We start from the raw sequence: 22,134 nt of genomic DNA, 5'->3' as shown, positions 1-22,134 counted from the left end.
ACCCCTCGCAAATGTCACGGAATTCCGGAATCCCAGGTTGGGAAGACCTCAAGGATCACCTGCTCCAGCCTTTCTAAGGCAAGGCATTACTTAGACTAGATGCCCCACTACTGGGCAGCCACCACCTCCCTGGGGAGATGATTCCAATGGCTGGCTGCTCTCCTGGGGAAGAAGTCCTCTCTTGCACTGAACTCCCTCCCACCCCCTCAGACTTCCTGGAATTTCCCAGAGCATCCACGCGTACACGGGGCTGGGGGAGCCTCGGTCGCTCTTCCCTGAAGCTATCCGGACTTGGACACGTCTGAGGAAGCTCTTCCATGACGGAAGTCTACCTTCGGATCCACGGCACGGCACCAAACCCGGGCTCCACGCCTTCCCGAGCGAGCAGCGTGCCTTTAACAGCGCTCCACGGAACCCCAAGGCAGGCTTTTCCCACTTACATCAAGCTCGGGCGATGCCACTGAGTAGTCCTGTTGTTGTGGTTGACGTAGTAAGTCCTGCCCAGGTTGTCCACCTTCTCCTCCCAGCCCGGAGGCAGCGGCGGCGGCGGCAGCTCCTCCTGGCGCTGAGAGGCCGACTCACTGGAATCCACCACATCCCATCCGTGCTTGGGAGAGAAGGAAAAGCACTTAAAGGAGGTCTCTGCCGCTTCCCTGAGCGGGGAGCTGCTGGTTCTGAAGCTCGCAAGTACTGCAGTATAACCCCCCCCCAAACAGGACAAACTCCTCTGCTACAACCCTCCTTCAACCTCTCGTAAGGGGGACGCTACCCCAGGATTAAGCCTTACCTCAGAGTCATCCCTTGGCTCGCTGCTGTCATCCTCCTGGCCACCGTTTTTGGGCATGTAGGCCATCTTCAGCCTCAAGAAGCCCTTTACGCGGGACTTGTGGCTAGGAGACAAGGGGACCCAGCTCAGGCAGCGGCCCCTCCACAGCAGCAGAGAGCAAACCTTAAGTCAGACCCAGTTTAAAGCACACAGTTCTCCCCTTCCTCACCTTCTCGGCCTGAGCAGGAAGTCCTTGAAGGTGTAGGGCCTTTCCATGGTGGGGTCTTCCGTCTGGAAGCACAGAAAGGAACGGGACATTAAAGGATGGAGACACCTGAGGAACGTTCACACCACAGATGGGGTGGCAATGCTGAGAGCCGTGCCCACCAGTGCCACCACGCAGCTATGGAAGCAGGGAGCCCCATCCCCATGAATCCAGGCTGCCACCGCGCTTCCAGCTGCCAGGAAAACCGGACAAGCGGCGCCCCAGGACAAGCGTCACGCCTGGAATCCCTCCATTGCTCCGGACACAAAAGCAAAGAGAGGAAACATCTCCCCCCCCTCAAACCAACTGACCAGCCCTCCTGCTAAAGGAATCCCATCCCTCCCAACCCCTGCTGTTTCGCCTTCAGCTCTAAGGCAACGCTTTAGGAATACGCAAGTGGACTTCCTATGGGAAAACGGGATCTAAGAGGAGGAGGGAGATGAGGCCAGGGCAGCGCCTTACCGGGAGGTGACTGAGGGGCACATCCACCTGACCCAGGAAGTCGTCTCTGGTCTGTCAAAGAAGGCAGAAAGGAGTCGTGAGCCAGCAGGGCTGAACGCTGCCCCAGGAGGGCCCCGCTGGCCCAGCACCACCCCAGCCCACGTCCGCCACTCGCCTGCGGGGTCTTCCCCATCCCCTTCCCTTGGAGGGAGGGATCCACCTCCCACGGGGGCAAGCAAGGGACGAGCTCCACCCGTAACTGCAGCCCATGCCCACTGCACAGCCACGGAGGTGGCAGCGTAAAGAGAGCCCTTCAGGTCCCGAAGATCTATGGGAGCTTGAAGGTGGGTGCGGTGGCCTCGTCACCCATGCGTCCCTGCCACCTTGAGGGGCACAGGGACCTACACGTGACACCTCCTGGCCACCACGGAACAGAAGGAACAGGAGAGATGAGCAGAGATGAAGCCTGCCAGGAGCAGGAGCTCAACAAAGCCTCCAAAGGAACAGGTCCCATACGGGAGTTAGCCCCATAGCACACACGGATACAGTCACACGGACGCAGGCCACGGTCCCTGCCCTCATCCATGGCACCAGCCCCACACCAGGGGAGGAACCACCACCCTGTTTGCTAATCCATGGGATCAAGATGCATGGGATGGTTACTCACCCCACATGATGCCATAGTACCTATCCTGCGCTCATCTCACCCAAACACGATGGAGTCTGTGACTCACCTGGACTGGGAATGCATTGGAAAGCCAAGGGAATGCCGTTTTGGCAGCAGATGAGGTATGAAGGACTCAACAGCAGCCATGGCTTTGCTCAGCATGTACCTGATGAGCCATGTCCTAAAGCAGCCCAAAGCCAAGTGTGTGCCAGGGAGAAGAGGTCAGGGATGACTCCAGTGATTCCCAAAGAACCTGCTGCCTGTTTGCAGCCCTGCCACGCCGGGAATGCCAGGACGCGCATCCTGCGGCTCCCAGGCCAAGCCTACGTGTTCCTCATGGCACGGCACGAAGCGTAACATCAAACCCCAGCCTTCCTGGGATTACAGCACCCCAAGAACCCTGCTTCCCGTGCAAAAAACCATCAAGGGATGCCCAGGGCATCCCCATGGACAAACAGAGCGCAGCTGCACCGAGGAGCCCCACGCAAGCCCCGAGCCTGAGGGACCCGATGTATCCCGCGAGGAGAGATGCTGTGAGTACCCTATGCAGCCAGGAAGCTCGCAGCCGAGCAGGAATGCCTTCAGTGCTCCCAGCACCTCGGGGACTCCACGGTTACCTGCATCCCATCCACCTTGACCTGCTTCTGCCTAACCTCAAGTATCAGCGAGCCACCACAGATGCGCTCCTGCTCCTGCTCCTTCCCTTCTGAACCGCAGCAACCTGCACTGCCTTCCCCGTGGCAGACACGGAACAGCAGCACCCTGTATCCCAAAGAATCCCACCCTGCGCTCCCCGCGTTTCTGGAAGCTCCAACCCTGCCCTGCCCTGGCTTCAGAAAGGCACAAGCATCGACGCCAAGCAACACGGAAGCGGATGAAGCCATTCCTGGGACACTGCTTCAAGGCCACGTTAGAGCAGCCTGCTCTAGTGGAAGGTATCCCTACGGATCTGCATGAGCTTTAAGGTCCTTTCCAACTCAAACTACTCTGGGACACGGCGAGTTCCACCCGAACCCCACTTATCCCAGTGCTTTCCCTCCCAGCGGATCGCTTGGAGCCAGCATTCCTAAGGGAGGGACTGAGCAGGGCGAGCCCCAGGCTGAGAGCTGCGCGCTCCCTGAACGCAGCCCCAGCAGTTTGTTAGGGCCCTCTCTAATCCCCTGAGCACAAAGAGGCCGTTGTCGGCTCCCTCCCGCGCCGGGGTGACACACGAGAGTTTGGAAGTGGCTCCCAAGGCTCCGGCTCCCAGCTCCCAAACAATGGGAGCGCTTGTTCGGGGCCACAGCACGCACACGCTCCGTGGCCGATCGCAGCCAAAAGCGCCTGCAAGGAGGGCTCCCACATAAAATCCTTCCCTCCTGGGGGGGAGCTTGGGCTTCCCGGCGGATTTCCTCCGGCTCTGTCATGGAATACATCCTGCTCCAGTGGCACACAGGAGCTATGGGAAAGCTCACGAACACCTGGGAGCGGCGGGAGGCCGCAGCCACGGAATTCCCATATTCCAGCTTTTCCTGCTGGCAGGAAAGGCGCTACCCACTCCTTCCGCCACAGAGCCTAACGGGAGGCCTGGGGAGGGACCGACTGCTCCTTTGACCCCCGAAACCCGAATCCTTAGGGATCCACTGCACGCTAAGCACACGGATACGCTGGAGTAACAGGGCGCCAAGCAGCTTTTCCCTGGGAAAGCTGCAGAGTCACGGCAGGGCCTCCGTGCTGCAGCGCCACGAGGAGCACACGCACGCATCCCGCCGGAGGCTGCAGCAGCTCGCAGGCAATTCCGTGCCCGTTCCCACCAGCTCCATGCCCACCGCTCCAGTTGCCATCCGAGTTGCCAGAGTCTTTCCAGCTGATGTAAGCCTGAATCCAGCCCCGGGGGGGTGACATGAGCATCTCGAAATACTCCACTGGACGTAAGCAGGAACGGGAGCGACGTTACGGGACGCTGGAAGCGGAGAGGATTCCTGCCTTGCTCCCGGGCAATGGAGAACATTCCAGCACTGGGCACGGAGCGCCCGCCGCCCCTCTCCACTCGCACACTACTCCGCCTTGTACTTACTGCGGTGGTGGCCGGGCCGGGAGCCTCCTGCTCCTCAGGACCCCGGCTGACAAGGATGCGGAAGTGCTTCTGCTCCGGCCGGATCCTGAAGAGGCATCCCTGAGGAAGCCGCTCCTTCGGGCCGGGAGAGGCAGCGGGGCCGTCCCCGCGCGCTTCCGAAGCGGAGCCGTCATTGCCAGGCTTCCCTTCCGCGGGCAGGATGGGGTGGGCAGGGCTCCTCTCCAGCCGGATCCGCGGGTACCGCACCAGCCTGTCCCCTTTCGTGCCAGCAAAGCCAAAGCTGTGCTCCCCTCCCGGCCCGCTCGTGGGGGGCTGCTGCAACTGGAGCACAAAGCGCTGCTTCCCCGCCGTCGCTCCCGCGTCGGGCACGTGCTGCAGGGACCAGCGCCGCCGTTCGGGAATGGCGCTTCCAGGCTCAGGCCCGAAGGGGAGCAGGGTGACCTGAGGCGCATCCGCGCTGGAAGCCCGATGCCGGATCCTCACGCCGCCGACGGTTAGAGCCGAAGCATCCTCGCCCTGCTGCTCGCGAGGAAGAGGATGGAGCCCCCGGCGAGGGCAGCAAAGGCTTCCATTAATCCCTCGCCCCACGGCCTCCAGCAGCCGGGGCGGGGAACCCTCCGGAGAAGAAGGGCGGCTTCCCACAGGGGCTTTGCAGGGAAGCGACTCCCCGGGGCCGCTGGCAGCCGCGCGCTGCAGGGAGATGCGCACGGAGGAGCTCCGGGTGGGCGGCGCGGCGGCGCCCGGGAGCTGCGGGATGCTCCTCCGCGATGCCGTGAAGGGATCCGCTCCCGTCCCCGGCGCCTCCGCCTCGGGGGCCGTGCTGCTGCGGGCCGAGGCGAAGTGGAAGCGGAGGCGCTGGGCCATGCTCGGTGCCCGCGCCGGCGGGGGCCCCGGCTACAAGGCAAGGCGAGAAGCGGGGGGCCCATCTGCCCGGCCGCTTGCCCCCGGAGCACTGCAGCCCCGCGAGCGGCGGAGAGCACGCATAGCCCCGGCGGCCGGCGGCATTCCGGGGGGCAGAGCGGCCCACGGGGTAGGACGGGGGCTGTCACGTGGGGCTGCGTGCCCCGCGCCCAGCTAAGCTGCTGGGGGGGGTTTGTTTTCCCTGCTGCGCTCGGGATGAGGCCGGCCCCTTCCCAGCTGCTGCTTTTCCATCAGGGAAGCAGCTGCTGGCCAACCCAAGCCCCCGCCCCTCCTTCCCTGGGGCTCAGCGACACCCAAAGCCCTTCGGTTCCACGCTCAACTTGAGCCTTTCCATGCAGACGAGGAGAAGTCCCTCCGAGCTCCGTGCTTTGGGATGCGGAGAGCAGGGCTCTGCTTCCAGCGTGCGCTGCGCTCCGGACGCGATTCAGCCACAGCTCCCCCGCGGGCTCCAGCGGCCTCGAATCCTGCAGAATTCCAGCACGGAGCGCGCTGGGATGCCCGGCAAAGCTTCCTCACCCCAGCAGCAGGGCGGAAGAGGCTGGGGGAAGAAGGGGCTGCTCCAGGTTCCTCCGGGCAAGGCAGGGACGGCTGCTGCCCTCGTTGCTCTTTAACACCGTGCAGGAAGCCCTGCCCGCTCCTGGCCTGGCTCCAGGGGGGAATTGAGGGCTGGAAGCAGGGCTGCGACGGCCGGCACGAGCAGACTCGGCGCTCCGAGGGGGCTTCACGGCCGTCACGCTCCCCAGCGGCTCCGAGGCTTTAAGCTCATTGCGGGCTCCCTTTGGAAGCAGGTGCTTTTCCAACGCCAGCAGAGGATTGGGAGCCCAAAGCTCCATGGAGCTGCCAAGAGCCAGCACAATTCCCTATTGTGTGAGGTGGATTACGGGCCAGCAAGAGGAGAAGCACGACTGGCTGCCCCACAGCACCAGCACTGGGGCGCTCCCTTCCAGAAGCACAGGCGCTGCGAGTAGTTTCTCCTTCTTTCCCAGACAAATCCAAGGACACAGACCCTCCGGCATCACGTATTCCCTATCTGACCATGCAGATGGATGGCAAAGGCTTGCGAGTGCCTTGCTTCTTTGGGAAGGGGAAGAAGAACCGAAGCTCTTGTGCTGAAACCCACACCAAGTCCTGCAGAGCCAGCCACCAGCATGGGGTATATATAACCTGCCAGCGCTACTCACTCCACGTGTGCCTGGGTGCAAACCTTACGTAGCGAAGCACAGCACAAGCAAGAAGCGGGAAGATGTTGGTAGAGCTCCCTACAAGAGCTCCTGCACCACCCAATGAAGTTCCAGGCTGAAACCACCACCGATGTGCATGGCAGAGAGCCGAAACCGCTAACAGAGAGCGCTGTCATCACCTTAAACCTCCCTCCGTGAGTCCAAGGAGCAGCTCTGGCCAGCACATCCCGAAAAAGGGATGCAGAAGGGACCAGGAGACACTGAGGGAGCTGCTTCCTAAGGGACCAAAGGTTGGGACTTGCTTGGAGTGAAGCCCCAGGACCAACATGATGAGGTTTCCACCTCAGAACAGATGGGTTAACGTTGGTTCATGCCTGCCAGGCCCCAAGCAGAGCCTTTTCATGCCTCCACCTGCACTTCTTCCCTCACGGCCCCAAAGCCACTTTTCCATGCGCTGCTCTCACCAGATCCATGCAGGACAAGCACTCACCAGCCTGTTCTCATCAAACACCTCGAACAGGAGCCGATGGTTGGTTGGGTTCACCTGGGGGGACACAGAAACAGGGTCAGGATGCTCTAAACAGGGGTTTCACTTGAAGCAAGAGTAGAGAGAAGCTCCAAAAGGGCCCATTTTGACCTTTTGAGCACGTAAAAGGCCAAGAGGAACGGCTTTTCCTGGCCTCCCTCTCTCCATTTGGGTTTTATTCGTTCCTGCCATGCTAATTCCACAGAGCTCTGGAACGACCCCTCGTTATTTGCCATGGCATTAACATTTCCAAGGCCCAGCAAACGATGCTCTGCTAAAACCACATTGCCCAGTGAAGGGAATGTGGTATTTGGCAGATGAGTTAACCCTAAGTAAGAGGAACGGCCCATTCCTGCTTAGCCTGATGCTGATTTCTGCTTCCAGCAGAGCAATGGCATCAGGACGAGCACCTTTCAGGTTAAGTAGTGAGGACTCGGGTTAATGATGGTAAAGGAAAAGGCAACTCACTCGGAAGTAGAATTCTTCATTCCATTTTGGATTCAGGGTCTGCAAAGGGAAATCAACACGTTTATATACCCTGATGCCGTTAGATCTGCTCCAAGTGCTGACTCCTTAGGGAGAAAAGGGAGAGAGGAGCGTGGCATGAAGACCTGGGGGGGGGGGGGGGGGAACTGCCACTAAGTTAGGGAGAAACTCTCTACTGAGTAAACCAAATGTAGGAGGCCACTTGAGTCAGCGGAGCCCAAAATAGCTGCTCAGTATAAATAGGATTCTGTGAGCAAAAGGCACATCCCTGAGAAGTGACACAAAGCAAACCTGAAGACTTTGCATTCTCAAGGCTCATCTGGAGCCACGTGAAAGGGGGGAAACCCCCGGGCAAGGTGAGGACGAGGAGGACGTATCTATAGTGTAAATGGACCAGGAAAGAGAAGGAAAGGAAAGGTGATTTCCTCTTCCTTCTCTCCTGCGGAAGGTATTAACAACCTGCCCAAAACCTGCAGCCAGACTGCAATCTGCAGGGAGCTGAGGCATGAAATGGTACCTTGATAAAGCAAAGAGATTACAGCCCCGATGAGCAATGGGGCGATTCAGCCGTGGGCCAGTTTAAACCCAACTCTGCTACGTCCTCCCTGGTTGCGTGCCAGATCCTTCCCTCATCCTCTGGCAGAGCTGACAGCACACGCTGGCTCTGGGGTGCTCGAGCAGCAAGGGAGAGCCTTGGCTGTCAGCTGAGCACCCCGACGTGGCCACAGGGGACTCCTCCTCGTGCCCAGGATGCTGCTTTAAAGTGACTCTCAGTTCCCCGATAGTGCCGTTCAAGGCCTTTGGCTGCAAGGAAGCACTCCATCCGGATGGACAGCAGGACAGCCATCGGAGAGCTGTGCCAGCGATGCAAAAGGAGGGGAAAAGGGGAAAGTGCAGCTCCTTCGGCCTTCCGGAAGGCACTTCTGTGAGGCCTCAACCCCCTCCTCCCTGCCACTACATTCAACTGAAGCAGAACAAGGTAAACCCTCTATAAACCCCTTGGAGCCCCGATACTGAGAGCGAGGGCGGTGTTAGGTTCTAGGATGCTGCTGACCCCTCCCGTTCCCAAAGGAAGGGGACATAAAAAGGAGTTCCACACCTACCTTCTTGATGGTTTTAGTCTGCACGAGAGCCAGCTCCCTGTTCTCATCCGCTACGTACAGGGAGAGCTTCACGTACGGGTCGCTGCAAGAGACAAGGCGGTGGTTAGGGTGCAACGCCAGGGAACAGGAGCCCGCCCTGCGGTGTTCCCAAGGCTACTGTCCCGGGGAAGCACTTCCAATCGGACTCAAGAGGACCGAGCTGGGCGGCCGCTGCTATGCCTGGCCCTTAACCCCCAGCCACCTCCCGGGACAGCCCGGTTACACCACGAGGAGCCCAAGGGCTTACAGCCAGGAGGAGGCAAGCTCCAAAGGCTTCCTGCATGGGGGACGGAGAAGGAACCCAGTGTGAGTGAGGTCACCGGGGCCAAGAGGGCGTCCGCTGAAAGGGATGCACGGACTCAGCCTCCCTGTAGAGGCACGAGGAGTCATTGTACAACGCCCACTGCTAGGAGTGACCCCCTTGAACTGGCCTCCTACAAGGCACCAACGTCATAAACCACAAGTGAACGCAACGAGGGGCGGCCGTGAAATCCCTTTTCCCTCTGGGATCTGGTGGAGGACACCAGAAAAGCCCTGCCTTAACCCCGGGACTGAAACAGAACAGGACTGAAACAGAAAACACCCTTCAACCCCCTTCATTCCAGTGCTGCTCCAAGCTGAAGCCAGCCCCCCTCCCCTAAGGCACGGGCCTCCCTCTACTCCCGAGCTATAGGGAGCTGACTCATGGAATCCCAGCCTGGTTTGGGTGGGAAGGGACTTCGAGCTCCTCCAGCTCCAGCCCCCGGCACTAAGGAATCCCAGGGATGTACGGATCCAAAGCGACGATGGAAACAAAGCCCCCAATCCCACTGAATAAGGTTAGGATGGGACGCTTGAAAACAGCTGCGTGAAGAGCAGTAACACGCTGCTGCAAGTAACAAGCCCTACAGCCGCTTTCCCTGGCGGAATTCCCGATTCCTGCTGCTGCAAGAGGGAAAAGAGGCAGGAATCAGCCGCAGGGAACGCTGGGGTTATCCCAGTAGGCTCCACCTTCCCGGCTGTACCCCAGGAGCCCCAAACCCCTTCCCTTGCGGTCCATTGTCCCGCTCGCTCCTTCCAAATGCTCTTCCCGGAGGCTGCTGTGTAGGGAACGCCCTGACAGAGGCTCTCTGGGCATCGTTCCCTACGTCCCGCTGTTTCCCACTCCCCCCAGCGCCTGAAGCCCTACAAGCCAGCCCGAAGCCAACCCAACGCAGCTGGTCCCCAGCCCCAGTTTGGGAACGGAGCAGGAACTCCCCATGGCTCCCACCACAGGATCAGACAATAGGGCAGGCAGCAAAGGAAGCCTGGTGTCAGGGTGCCAACGGGAGCATCCCAGGGCTGCAATCCTGCACTCTGCCCTCAAGCCTGAGGTGCTGGGCTCCCGCAGGGCTGGAGGGGGGGAAAGAACCCCCATGGAGGGCTCGCACCCTGCCCTCAGCACCCCGGGGCCTGCGCTGCTCCCGGCACCGAACAGGCCGGGCTGCCCCGGGGGTCACTGCTGCTCAGCCCCTTCCTCCTTGCCTGCTCCTTGGAACACACCCCATGTTGTCCCTTTCCGCCCCATTCCTGCCCTTTGGTTACCCAGACACCCACCGCAGCCCCGGTACTGCACCGCCTCGGAGCCGGGCCCTTTGTCCTGCCCCACATAAACCGGGCTCACCCACGGAAGGGTTCCTGCTCCTTGCTGCTCCTCTTCCCATCAACAGCAGCAGCATCCTGGCGGTCTGGGGCCTGGGACACAGCACCCCAGGGAGCTGCACTGCGATGGCACCCACAGCATCACCCACATCACCCACAGCGTCACCCACATCACCCACAGTGTCACCCACATCACCCAAGTCACCCACAGCATCACCCACATCACCCAAGTCATCCACAGCATCACCCACATCAACCACAGCATCACCCACATCACCCAAGTCACCCACAGCATCACCCACATAAACACCCACAGCATCACCCACAGCGTCACCCGCATCCCCCACAGCGTCACCCGCATCCCCCACAGCGTCACCCGCATCCCCCACAGCGTCACCCGCATCCCCCACAGCGTCACCCGCATCCCCCACAGCGTCACCCGCATCCCCCACAGCGTCACCCGCATCCCCCACAGCGTCACCCGCATCCCCCACAGCGTCACCCGCATCACCCACAGCGTCACCCACATCACCCACATCACCCACAGCGTCACCCACATCACCCACAGCGTCACCCACATCACCCACAGCGTCACCCACATCCCCCAAGGCACCCACAGCATCCCCCACATCCCCCCCGTCCCTCCTGGGACAGCTTCACGGTAGCCAGGGCAGGGAAAAGCAGGCAGGAAGCCGCGGCTTTTCCTCCTTCCTCACCCCCCCTTAGGCACCCCCTGCACCCGGGTACCTGCGGGCGCAGCCCCGTCCCCAGCTCCCCCCGTGGCGACTCCATTGCAAGCCCAACGCATCCCTCGGGACCGGGGGAGCCCCGGCCCGGAGCCCGGCGCTTCCCAGCCGAAGGAGGCCGGGGTGGGAGGTGCAGCCACCCCTCCTCCGGGGCCCTCTGCTGCCCGCCCCGAGCGCTGCTCGCCAGGCTCCTATCCCCCCATCCAAGCTGCTACCCGCAGGGGTTACCCAGGCTGGATACCCGCTCACCCCAACACCTGCCCGAGGCTGCTCCCACTGCCCTGGAGCTCGCGTTGAAGCGCAAAGTGCCGCGGAAGCCACCCCAAAGGGAGCCCTCCTTCGGGGCAGCAGGGAACAGCTCGGCCTGGAGCTGAGGCAGCTCCCAGGGGGGCTCCTTCCCGTCCCCAACCCTCTCCTCTCTTCCCTGCAAACGGGGCTGGCATTCCCCATCCATCACCGGCTACCTGGGGCCACAGGAACCCACGGGGGGGGGGGGTCACCCCAAAGCCTATGGGATCGCCCGGCCAGGCTCACAGCAATAAAAGCCCGTTTTCCCCTCACACATCCCGGGTTTGCAGGGACGCCCACCCCGGGGCTCACCCAAAGCATCCCAAGCACACGGGATCCGAGCGGAGGGAGCAGCTACACGGAGGAGGGACGGAGCAGGCGCGGCGCTGCCCAATGGCACTGCAGGGCTGCACTGCCCTGACCGCCACAAAGCAGCCCAGCAGGGACCCGACCTCTCTCCTACTTGAGCCGCGGCCATCCCGTCCCGAGGCTCCGCGGGATGCAGGCACCGGAGGGGTCTCCACCTCCCGGGACACACGGACACTGCTGCCGGGGACGCCAGCCCCTGCCGATGCCCGGGCTCAGAATCCACGTGCATCCCAGCAGGGAGCCCCGTTTCCAGCAGCCCTGCTCCCCAGGCAGTGCAGCTGGGACTGAGAACAGCCCCCGGTGCCCGGGGGAGCCAGGCGATGGGAACAGAGAGGATCTGTGCCTTGCAGGCTCCAGGGCAAGAGCAGGTGAAAGCCACAACCCCGGAGGCAACCCATAATATGCTCTGATGTCATGACAAGTGCAGCTTCCTGCTAACGCGACTCCAGCTTTGTTCACCCTCCAGCCACGACGGGCACTGGCTCCCTGGGCTGGAAGGCGAGGGCAGCAGAGCAGCAGCTTTCCTTGGTCCCAAGTGGGAACAAAGCAACCCAAGTCATGGAATCACGGAACCAGCTGGCTTGGAGGGACCTTAAAACCCCATCCAGGTCCAACAGGGACACCTCCCACCAGGGCAGCTTGCTCCGAGCCCCCCTCCAGCCTGCCCTGGGACGCTGCCACCTCCATCCAAGCTGCTTCCTCCCCTGCTTAGGGTCAGCAGCAAACGTGGGGAGCGAAACCCAAAGCCTTTGTGTTCCCATACACTGCACGTGGGTTTGCTGCCAAATTCACTGCTCTGGTGCCAATTCCCCCCCCCAATTAAGGTTTTAATTGCGGCTTTGAGCTAATGACGGGTTGGGAAGCAGCACCAAGGGAAGATGAAGAGGGAGCCCGCTCCAGCACGCAGAAATGAGTGCTTTCAGACACAGCTACGCTGGATACCGCGGCGTTGCGAGCGGACAGGAACCCCCGAGGAAGGCGGGAGCAGCTCCTGCCCCTCGACACGGAGCAGGAATGGCACAGCCCAAGTGCCCGCACCTTCCATCAGCCCATTAAAACCAGTCCTCTTGCCCAGGGCACCACAAAACGCCCTCCTCAAGGTACCACCCTATGGATGCAGCCCTGGGATGCGCCCGGGAGCAGGAGGGCTCCCAGCCTGGTCCTGCATGGGGAGGTGGGGGGGGCGTTTTGGGCACTGCCAAAGCTTGAGCTGCTCCTCACTGCCTTGTGGAGCCAAGGCAGATGGAGAAGGGCTCGCGGTGCAGGGACAGGGCAGGCCTGGAGCCCACCCGCTGCCCATACACAATGTCCCTGTAAGCAAGCCCAGGGCCTCTCATCACCTTTGTGACCGAGCCATTCCAGAGCATCCTTGCTCTGGTTGTGTACATGGAGGAGCCCATGGGTAACACCTACCTGGCTCCAAAGATGTCCTTTTTGGCCAGGTCAATGCCGGACACCACCTTCACCCTCAGGATACGAGACTCCTCCTGCCAACGAGAAGGAAAAGGGGGTTAAGATCCATTCTCCCCTTCATTGTGGGCACCAGAAGGACGAGTCGCAGCCTTCAGACAGCATTCCTGCCTGAAGGAAAACCTCCTGGAAGGAGATGCTCACTTCAGCTGCCGAAGTACAGCCTGAACCCGACCGTGAAGAGCATCCAGCTCCCCTCAGGGTGAAGGACACCAGAGCTAATGGTACCGACACCCCGGTAAGGGACACCAACCGGACCCCCACGTTCTAACACCATAAACGCTGCTTTCACCCCCTTTTTTCCCCCCCTCCAGCCCGTTTCTTTCTGCTCCACAAAGCAGCCCCCAAGCCCAGGAACAGGTTCTGCAGTCACCGGCGCCGGTTCCACCCTGGTAAGTGCAAGAGGTGAGGTTGAGTTCCAGTAACCTGAGCCTGCTCCTTGGAGCCGTGTCAGGAACAACTCCCTTTCCCCCCCAGCTTTCTCCTGCAGCCCTGCGCTCCAGGTAGCGGGAATGGGGCCACGGGTTTGGTGCCTGCATCCGAGGGGGTTGAGATGGGGAGGGTCAGAAACGACACAGAAATCCTCCCTGGAAGAGCTGCTATTCCTTCACGTGGTCCAAAGGGGTTTCCCACGGGGGAACGTGGGATTCCTTCCCCAGAGAGCCAGCAGTGGGTCTGAGGGGTGACAAAGCACGAGCACCGTAGAGCCACGGGATGGTCTGGGATGAAGGGACCTGGAAGCTCATCCGGTTCCAACAGGGACACCTTCCACTCGAGCAGCTTGCTCCGAGCCCCCTGAACACTGCCGGGGATGGGGCATCTCCCACTGCAGCTTCCCGGTATCCCACCTCAACCTCCCCTCTGGAGATTAAAGCCATTCCCCCTTGCTCCATGCCTCGCCCAAAGCCCCCCCTAAACCCGGCAGCAGCAGCTCACTCACTCCACACCCCCCAACCCACAAGAGCTGTGCTCCAACCCCAGGCCTGCAACTCACACCTCCGCCTCCTAACTCCACATTCCCACCGGGAATTCCGCAGGCACCAGGACAGGACCCCCCTGGCCGGTTTAGAGCCGCACGAAGGGGTTCAGCACCCACGCTGCGGGGGGCCCAGCACCGCACACGGAGCCCGGGACGCGGAAGCCCAAGGCTGGGGTGGGAGGGCAGCCCCATGGCCCTGCCCTGCCGCTCTGATGGCAGCCCCAGATAGGCCCCACAGGTAACTTTCCACTGCCAGGGTGGTGGGAACGCCGCAGGGAGCTCGGAGGCAGTGCTTTGGGTGCAAAGAGCCTGGAAGGGGAGGGCCAACAGGTCACGGATACCCATGGACTGCAGGCACACAGAGCTCCCGGTGCGCCGGACATGGGATGGGATGGAGCAGCCCGAGGAGCAGGACCTGGGGTGCTGGGTGAGGAGAAGCTCAAGGGGAGAGCTTAGAGCAGCTCCAGCGCCCGAAGGAGCGATGGGAAACGTGGGCAAGGGATGCAGGGCCAGGCCAAGGGCAATGGCTTTAACCTGCTCCGAGGGGCCAGCCCACATCTCCCTCTGGGACACTGCCCACAGGAGGCAAAGCACGAGGGAAGGACAGCGGGGCCCAAGCGCCTTCACCCGGAGCGCTCACCGCAGCACCAGCACCACGGGAAGCCGCCTCCTCCAAGGCCCAGCAGGCTGGGATCCTATAGGAGATGCTCTTCCTGAAGGCAAACTCCACCTGCCTCCCTCCGGAGAAGCCGAGGGAAGGCTTTAATCCTGCCTGGCAGCAGGGAAAGCATCTCCTGTGTGGCTGCTGAGCACAGGAACAAAGCTTTGTCGAGGAGATCCTGGCGCACGTGCCCAGGGCTGGGACCATAAAGGGACTCTTACGTGGACAAAGCCAAAGCCCAAACCCCACGGGCCCTTGGCCAAAGCTCCTCTCCAGCTCTCCCGCAGCCCCTTTCGGCACCGGAGCTGCTCTAAAGGGCTCCCTTTACGGAGCCTCCTCTTCCCCCGGCTGCCAACGGCGTGTCAGCTGCTGCCAGGAGCATCTTTATGTAACCGCAATCCATCCCTCGTCAGAGCTGCAGTGCCTGTGGACCACGAGCATCCCCAGCACCCGCGGCAGCCTTGCGGCTGGGGCTTTCCTCTGCTGTCCACGCACCAGCAAAACCAGGCCACCATGAAGCTGGATGCGCGGCTCCACGTTCTCCGTGCTCTGGTGCATGAATGACCCCGTTACGCAGGCAGAAGTGACGCCAGACCTCCCAGGGACCGTTAAGAATCCATGGTCCTGCCGCAGTTCCAGCCTTCCAGGGCGACCACGCTGCCGCAGCCTCCCGGCTCCGGATGAGCTCCTCAGCAGCACCTCCGGAGGCAGCCCTGACCCTAAGCTCCCATCCCAAAGGATTCCAGCCTCGGGGATGAACCATTCCCAGCCAAGCGATGGGGAGGGATCCCCTCCCAGTGCGACGGGTAGGCTCAAAGGTGGAGCAAAGAGGGCCCAATGAACGTCAACCACTGAAGCTTCCCACCTTTGGGAATGACTTTGCCTTCTTCCACTCTGTTCACCCCCAAGGAAGCCGCTCTACTGCCCAGCGGCGCTAACGGCTGAGCTGAAGCACAAGGAAAGCTCTCATGAGCAGTATTCCCGAGTCATTCCTCGAATGCCAAGAGGCAATTGTACTTAATGGTGTCTCCATCCCAGCTTCCCTGGCACGCAGGCCTCCTGCTGCATTCCCACCGACGGGAAGGCTTCGATACCTCAGTGCTGACGGATGCAATCTCCTCCCAGCATCAAGGTGGGATCCTGGCCTTCCCTCCTAAAACCCATTCAGTGCGGGCAGAAAACTCTTCCCTGCTTCCCTTCACTGAATCCACATCATTCCAGACGACTGGAAGACTGCTCAGGAAGAAGAATCCCTTTAGGACCAGTATTGAGCAGCAGCTCCAGCCCCGCTCCAGGCTCAGCAAGCCCAGGAGAACCCACCAGCCTCTGAGCCGCTCACTGATGGGTGGGAAGGCCCTGGGCCTTCCCGCAGGGACTCAGCCAATTCCAATGGGAACACCTCCCCTAGAGCCGCCTGCTCCCGCCTGCCTTTGAACACCAACCCCTGCCCCACACCAAGGCCCGGAGCAACTCCTCCCGTCCTGCTGGGAGCTCCGGAGACGCAAGGTCCCCCGGTCCTAGAAAGGGGAGGCAAACCCTCAACGTCCTGCCCGCACGCAGGGCTGTGGGCAAGCACGAATAGCCCTGGAGGCGCAGCCACCAGCTGGGATGTGGCCTGGAGCAACCTGGGCTCGTGCATGGGGCCCTATGGGATCCTTGAACCGAAGGGATCCCAGGAGGTCGGAACTCCGCAGCCGTGAGCAGGCCAACGCCTCCGAAGGGGACGGCTGCTCCATCCCTCCTGCTCTTCACAGCCCGGAGGATTCCAGCTCGGGGCTGAAGCAACCAAGCGCTCCCAACCCCAGCTGCTCCTCTGGGATCGGGGCTCTGCACCTCAGCCTCCACTCTAGCAGGTTAAAGCCATCCCCCCCCCGGCCCGGCGCCGCGTCCCTTGCGAGCAGCCCTCCTCCGGCATTCCCAGGTGAGCTCAGTCGGCATTCCCCTCCTCCGGCATTCCCAGGTGAGCTCAGTCGGCATTCCCCTCCTCCGGCATTCCCAGGTGAGCTCAGCCGGCATTCCCCTCCCGCCCGCTCCTGTTTGCAAACCAAAGCCCGGGCACGGAGGCGACTGCAGCCGCGCAAGGGCTCTGCTCAGCGGATGCGGGGCTCGTTCCACGCCTCCTTCCCAGGAAAATGGTATCCCTGCAGAAGCACGCTAACCCGGCGCTTGCATTCACCATCACACAGTGCCCTCCAACGGCCAGCCCGAAACACGGATCCTGGGAATGCCGAGCGCCAGGAACAGCGGCCAAAACGCTGTCGGATCACGGCCCTGGGTTGAAGGAACCTTAAAGCTCCCCCGGTTCCACCTTCTGAGCCTCATTCCCAGGCTCCCGTGCTGGAAGCCAGCGCACTCCAAACCCGGAACTCCCGTGGGTTGCCATCGCAGCACCGAAGCAGAAGCGCCCGGCTCTGCCCCGCGGGGCGATGCCACCCATCACTTCCCCTCTCCCTGCTTCCCAAGCACGCAGACCCGGCGCTACGGCTGCGCCAGCCGGGCAGGAGGAGCTCCCGGAGCCCCAGTCCCAGTCCATCAGGAAGCACAGGGATAACTGGGCCTGGACGCACCCAAAGGCACGCGGGAGAGCTCGGGAACGCGAGCGCCGGGTCCTGAGGAGGAGACAACGTCCAGGAGCGAGGAATCCCTGGGGAACTGCTTCCACTGGAGCCCGCTGCTCCAAGCCCTGCCCGGGACGGGAAGCCCCAGGTCCTTGTATCCCCTGTGGCACGTGAAAGCCGTTCCCCCTTGCCCTCTTGGTGCCCCAAAGCCGCAGGCAGAGGGATGGGATCCTCCAGGATTCACCTCCCATCTCCAACGCACGCAGGAGCGAGGCTGCCAAAGGAGGTTAAGCTGCAGGGAGGGCCTGCAGAGCTCCCTCTTTGAAGGCAGGTGCAATCCTCCCTCCTGCTCCTTCGGGATAGCTCGACTGAATGGAAGCACGACTCGGGAGGAAGCTGGGAATTCCAGGGGATCCAAGTGCAAGGCCTGGCAGGTGAATGGAGCTCAGAAAGAGAACTGGAACTGGAGAGAGCTCTTCCGCAGCCAGAGCTGTGCTCCAGCTTCCAGGCTGGAAAGCATCTTCCAAAGGCACAGGAAGGGAATCTTCCACCTTGGATTCCCAAAAATCCCCCACTGATGTCAAGGAGAGCTGCATCCCAGGCTAAAAATGACCTCAGGATCTGCTCCCACCACATCCCACGTGTCCAACGCTACCCATCCTCAAGGATGGGGACCCCGGCGCCACGTGAAGGCTCTGGAGGACCTGCCTGCTGTAACTGGCAGCAGTCAATGCACGGCTGGGTCAGGAAGGCCCACAGCGCCCATCACCCGACAGCAGGGCACACGTCCCCACTGAAGGTGTCCCTTGGGAATGCCGAGCTCCACTGGGGTGCAATGGACCTGCCTTGCTCTCCGTGTCCCCCTTGAACACCTTCCCCAGGGACTCCCCTCCTTCGCTGCATCTTTCAACAGGGTTTCAGGGTGTTGCTGTACTGAAACAACAGCGCCGGTGCCACCTCTGCGCTTCCCCACACCCTGCCCTCCTCTTTCCCCTCCCTTCCACCCTCTTCCTGCTGTGTCTGTAGCTGGCTCTGCTCTGCTCCGGGATGCTTCCAGCACCCCCGGGGAGCCACAGGGAGAACAAGGACACCCCCCCCCCCAATTGCTCCTCAGGGGAAGGGTGCTCACGGCTGCATTCACGCCATGGAACCACGGTGGAGACACCAACTCCCTGCTCTGCAGCCCTGCCTGCTCCTTAACATTCCGTGCGGGCAGCAGCAGATGCTGAGGAAGGAGGCAGGGACAAAAGATACCCGGGAGCACACTCAGAGCCAGCAGCCCCCCCCCCCGAGGGACAGCCACAGCTCCCAGGGTGGGTGCCCCAGCGCTGGGCCATAGCACAGGACCTGCTGCTCCTTCAGCCCCGGGCAGCATTCCCAGGCTACCTGCAGCATTCCTGCCCATGGAAGCTGGCCAGAGCGAGCCGCCAGGCAGGGAACAAGCAGGGAGGGAAGGCTTCACGGATTCTCCTCTCCTCTCCCCTCCTTTAAAGCAGCTCTCAGAAACCAACAGAAGCAGAACGAACACCGCCCCCCCCCCCCGCAGGAAAACACCCACTCCAAGCAGAGAACCTCCTTCCCAATAGGAATTCGATGGCAGAGCCACATTCGGCGCTGCTCAAACACAACAGGCAATCAGATCGTCTGGCAGCTTCCACCGTCCTCTGGGCTAGGATCTGCTGCTCCCCATCCTGACCGCGGATCCCACAGGAAGCCTGCGTCCTTACCCCCGCCATCTCCCACTGGGATTCGTGACCACAACCTGATGCTAACAGCGAACACACGCAAAGCGCAGCCCGAAACAAAGCCCGGGCCTCCCGCGGGGCTCTGCCCCGCACGGCCATGCCCCCGCCGGGCAACGGCATCGAACGGACCTGAACGGAGACCGGCGCAGGCCCCGGGCACCGCGCCCCGCACCTGCGGGGCCAGCGGCTCCCCCCGCCCGCGGCTGCGGCCGGGCACGGGCCGGGGCGGGGCGAGCAGGGCCCGGACCGACCCTCGACCTTCGCCCGCACCGGGAAGTGGCGGGGGGGGGGGGAGAACCGCGGACCCCAACCCCGCCATGGCGGCGGCGGCGAGCGCGGGCGGGCCCGGCCCGGCGCTGCTCCCGGGCGCGTCACGTGCGTGCACGAACACACACGAGCGCACACGAGCGCACACGAGCGCACACGAACACACACGAGCGCACACGAACACACACGAACGCACACGAACAAACACGAGCGCACACGAGCGCACACGAACACACACGAACGCACAAAACCGCACACAAACAAACACGAAGGGACACGAGCGCGCCCCCGCCGCGCCTCACCTCGTCCTCCGAGAGCCCGTAGACCGGTTCCACCGCCGCGGTCGCCATGGAGCCGCTCCCCACCGGGGGCTCCGCGGGGCCGGCCCGGCCCAGGTGCGCCGCCCGCCACCGCCTCCTCCTCCTCCTCCTGCCGCCGCCGCCGCCGCCTGCTGGCCCGCGGGGGGGGGGGTTGGGGGGAAGAAGGCTGCGGCCGGGGGCGGCGCTGCCCGGGGCCGCCGCTCAGGGGCGGCGCTGGGGCCCGCCCGCGCTCCCGCCGGCAGCGGCCGAGGCGCAGCGCGGCCACGGGAACGCGCGCTCCCGGCGGGCCCTGAGGCGGCGGCGGCCGGAGCGGGCTGGGGCGCGGGAGGCACCGGCAGCGCGAGCACGGCACAAAGCGGCGGGGCGGAGCCGCCTCAGGGCCCGCCCCGCCCCGCGCGGGCACCGCCGGGCCTGGGGGCGCTGTGCGGAGGGGAGGGGAGGGGAGGCGGGGGGAGATCGGCTCTTATCGGCCCCGATCGGCTCGGCTCGGCTCGGATCCGATTGGCCCAGCTCGGCTCGGCTCCGATCGGTTCGGATCCGATTGGCCCAGCCCAGCCCGGCTCGGTTCGGCTCCGATCGGCTGGGCTCGGCTCGGATCCGATTGGCCCAGCCCGGCTCGGTTCGGCCCGGCTCGGATCCGATTGGCCCAGCCCAGCCCGGCTCGGTTCGGCTCCGATCGGCTGGGCTCGGTTCGGATCCGATTGGCCCAGCCCGGCTCGGTTCGGCCCGGCTCGGATCCGATTGGCCCAGCCCAGCCCGGCTCGGTTCGGCTCCGATCGGCTCCGATCGGCTGGGCTCGGTTCTACCCGGCTCGGCCCGGCAGCCGTGGTGCTGCCGCGGGGTCCCGGTGGCCGTGCCCCGGTCGCAGCGCACTGCGGGAGCGGCGCGGAGGGCCCCGGGGCCGCGCTGTGCTCGGGCCCGTGCCTGGGGGACCCCGGCCGGGCGCTCCCCCCGCCGCCCGCCCGCGCTGCCGCTGCTCTCAGCCCCGTTTACGCCTCTCCAGGGCCCCCATTGATCCCTGCGGCGCTTGCGTTGGCGAAGCCACGTGGAGGCAGCGGCACGGGACGCAGCCGGTGCCAGCGCCCCCCGACACAAAGCCCTCGGCGCGCCCAGAGAGCGGCCCTGCTATGGGGGGGCTGAGCTGTGGCCTCCCCTGGCACCCACACCTCCTGCTCAGCGAGCTCCGCGAGTCACCCGTGCGGTGCTTTGGGTTGGAGGGGACCTTAAAGCTCCTCCGGTTCCAAGCTCCGTCCGGGTATCTTTGGGCCTGGCGCCTGCCCCACAGAGGCAAAGGGAAGGGGAGAGCCCTCTTCCTGGAGAGAAAGGGAGGAAAAGGAGGCAAGGCAGGAAGGAAGGGTGGGTTTGACCTCTGCCCAGCCGGGAGCCAAAATGGCGGGCTGCTAAAGTACAGCGTGGGAGGCCTTTGTCCTCACGGATGTCTCCCATCGGCGGCTCTGCCTGGTGTGGTTATGCCGTAAAGCATGTGGTTGTAAGCTACAAGCGATGGGGTCACTCACGGGGCCTTCCTCGCCCCACTGCGTGTGCTCCCCGTCACACCGGTGTCCCGGAAAGGTTCCCTCTGGAATCCCCCCAACAGAGGGTTGTATCCCTCCTCATTCCCTCGTCCTCCTCCCTAAGAGGGGGCTGCTCCCGTCATCGCAGTGCCTGCAGCTCCACGTTTCACTGCTGCTCCTTTCCCAAGTCCCGTTGGTACGGACACAAGGATGGGCTTCTCCTCGCTGGGCCTTAAATCCCCAGTGGGGAGCACTGGGAGCTTGGGGATGGCTTCATCCCTCATCCTGACGTTAAAACTAGGAGTAAGTAGTGACCGGACCACGAAGAGCACATCAGCCAAAGGAGCTAAGTTAATGCCTTAACACAAATCCTCTCTGGGTCAGATCCTTTGGGATTTCCTCCCCATTTTCCTAGGAATAGCATCCGCAGGGATACAGAAACCTTCACTGGACACTGCTGTGTGTTGTCAGCCAAAACAGGGAAGGGGTTGAAACTCTTTTCCCTGCCTGTATCCATTCTACCCTTTGCTGATCCCATTGTTTGCTTTCCAGCCGGCCTTAACTGTACTCAAACACTGGGTGAAGGTGCTCGGAAGGGCACAGTAACACTGGAGAGCATTCCCGGTGTAAATCCCTCCTCCGTTAACCCCCACTGCCATAGAAACCACCAGCTTCCCGCAGGCAGATGCTTTGGGCTGCCTGGAATCGCCTTGACTTGGATTAGTGGAACCTCAGCCTAAGCCCCAAATGCTCTTTAGGAAAGGAGAGGGGAGCTTCCCGCTTCCCAAAGAGCATGAGGAGCGCGAGCCCGCATCCCAAACGGCATGTCCTGGAGCTGTGCATCCACAGCAGCACCTTCTGGACGCACAGAGGGACACGCTCCCTGCCGCCGGCTTCCCCTCTCCTGAAGGCCACGTCCCTGTGTCCAAGCTCAAATCATTCCAGCCCCAAGGAGCACTCAGCAACCCCCCCCATCCATTGGAATTCCAAGGCCGGCATGCATATCGCTGTGGGAGGCTGGGAGCCCTGCCTCTGCTTGGCGTTTCAACACCCTGTTTGGGGTGCAGCTGATGAGCATCCCTCCCTCCCGCTCTGGCTCCAGGGCACTGAATGCCTGCTCCCATTCCAGATGCAAAGTGGCAGCAT

The 22,134-nt window shown here is 62.7% G+C and overlaps 1 protein-coding gene across 5 annotated transcripts in view; it reads right to left on the bottom strand.

Annotated features, from left to right (window-relative positions):
- Window positions 1–19,596, bottom strand: part of NEDD4L (NEDD4 like E3 ubiquitin protein ligase) — a 40,900-nt gene extending 21,304 nt beyond the window's left edge. For all 5 annotated transcript variants that reach the window (XM_062629327.1, XM_062629328.1, XM_062629329.1 and 2 more), the window contains exons 1-9: window positions 19,457–19,596; window positions 12,888–12,961; window positions 8,413–8,494; window positions 7,292–7,330; window positions 6,788–6,841; window positions 1,494–1,544; window positions 996–1,057; window positions 788–890; window positions 441–607 (exon numbers count right to left, since the gene is read on the bottom strand). In XM_062629327.1, the coding sequence (XP_062485311.1) occupies window positions 441–607; window positions 788–890; window positions 996–1,057; window positions 1,494–1,544; window positions 6,788–6,841; window positions 7,292–7,330; window positions 8,413–8,494; window positions 12,888–12,961; window positions 19,457–19,504 (680 nt within the window). In that variant the 5' untranslated portion in view covers window positions 19,505–19,596. The remainder of the gene's footprint in view (window positions 1–440; window positions 608–787; window positions 891–995; window positions 1,058–1,493; window positions 1,545–6,787; window positions 6,842–7,291; window positions 7,331–8,412; window positions 8,495–12,887; window positions 12,962–19,456) is intronic.
- Between the last annotated feature and the right edge of the window lie 2,538 nt (window positions 19,597–22,134).

The sequence above is a fragment of the Pezoporus occidentalis genome, unplaced genomic scaffold (genome assembly GCF_034315485.1).
Source record: "Pezoporus occidentalis ecotype Australia unplaced genomic scaffold, CSIRO_AGI_Poc_V1 ctg330, whole genome shotgun sequence".
In the NCBI taxonomy this organism is placed as follows: domain Eukaryota; kingdom Metazoa; phylum Chordata; class Aves; order Psittaciformes; family Psittacidae; genus Pezoporus; species Pezoporus occidentalis.
This window is presented reverse-complemented; position numbering and strand designations above follow the sequence as displayed.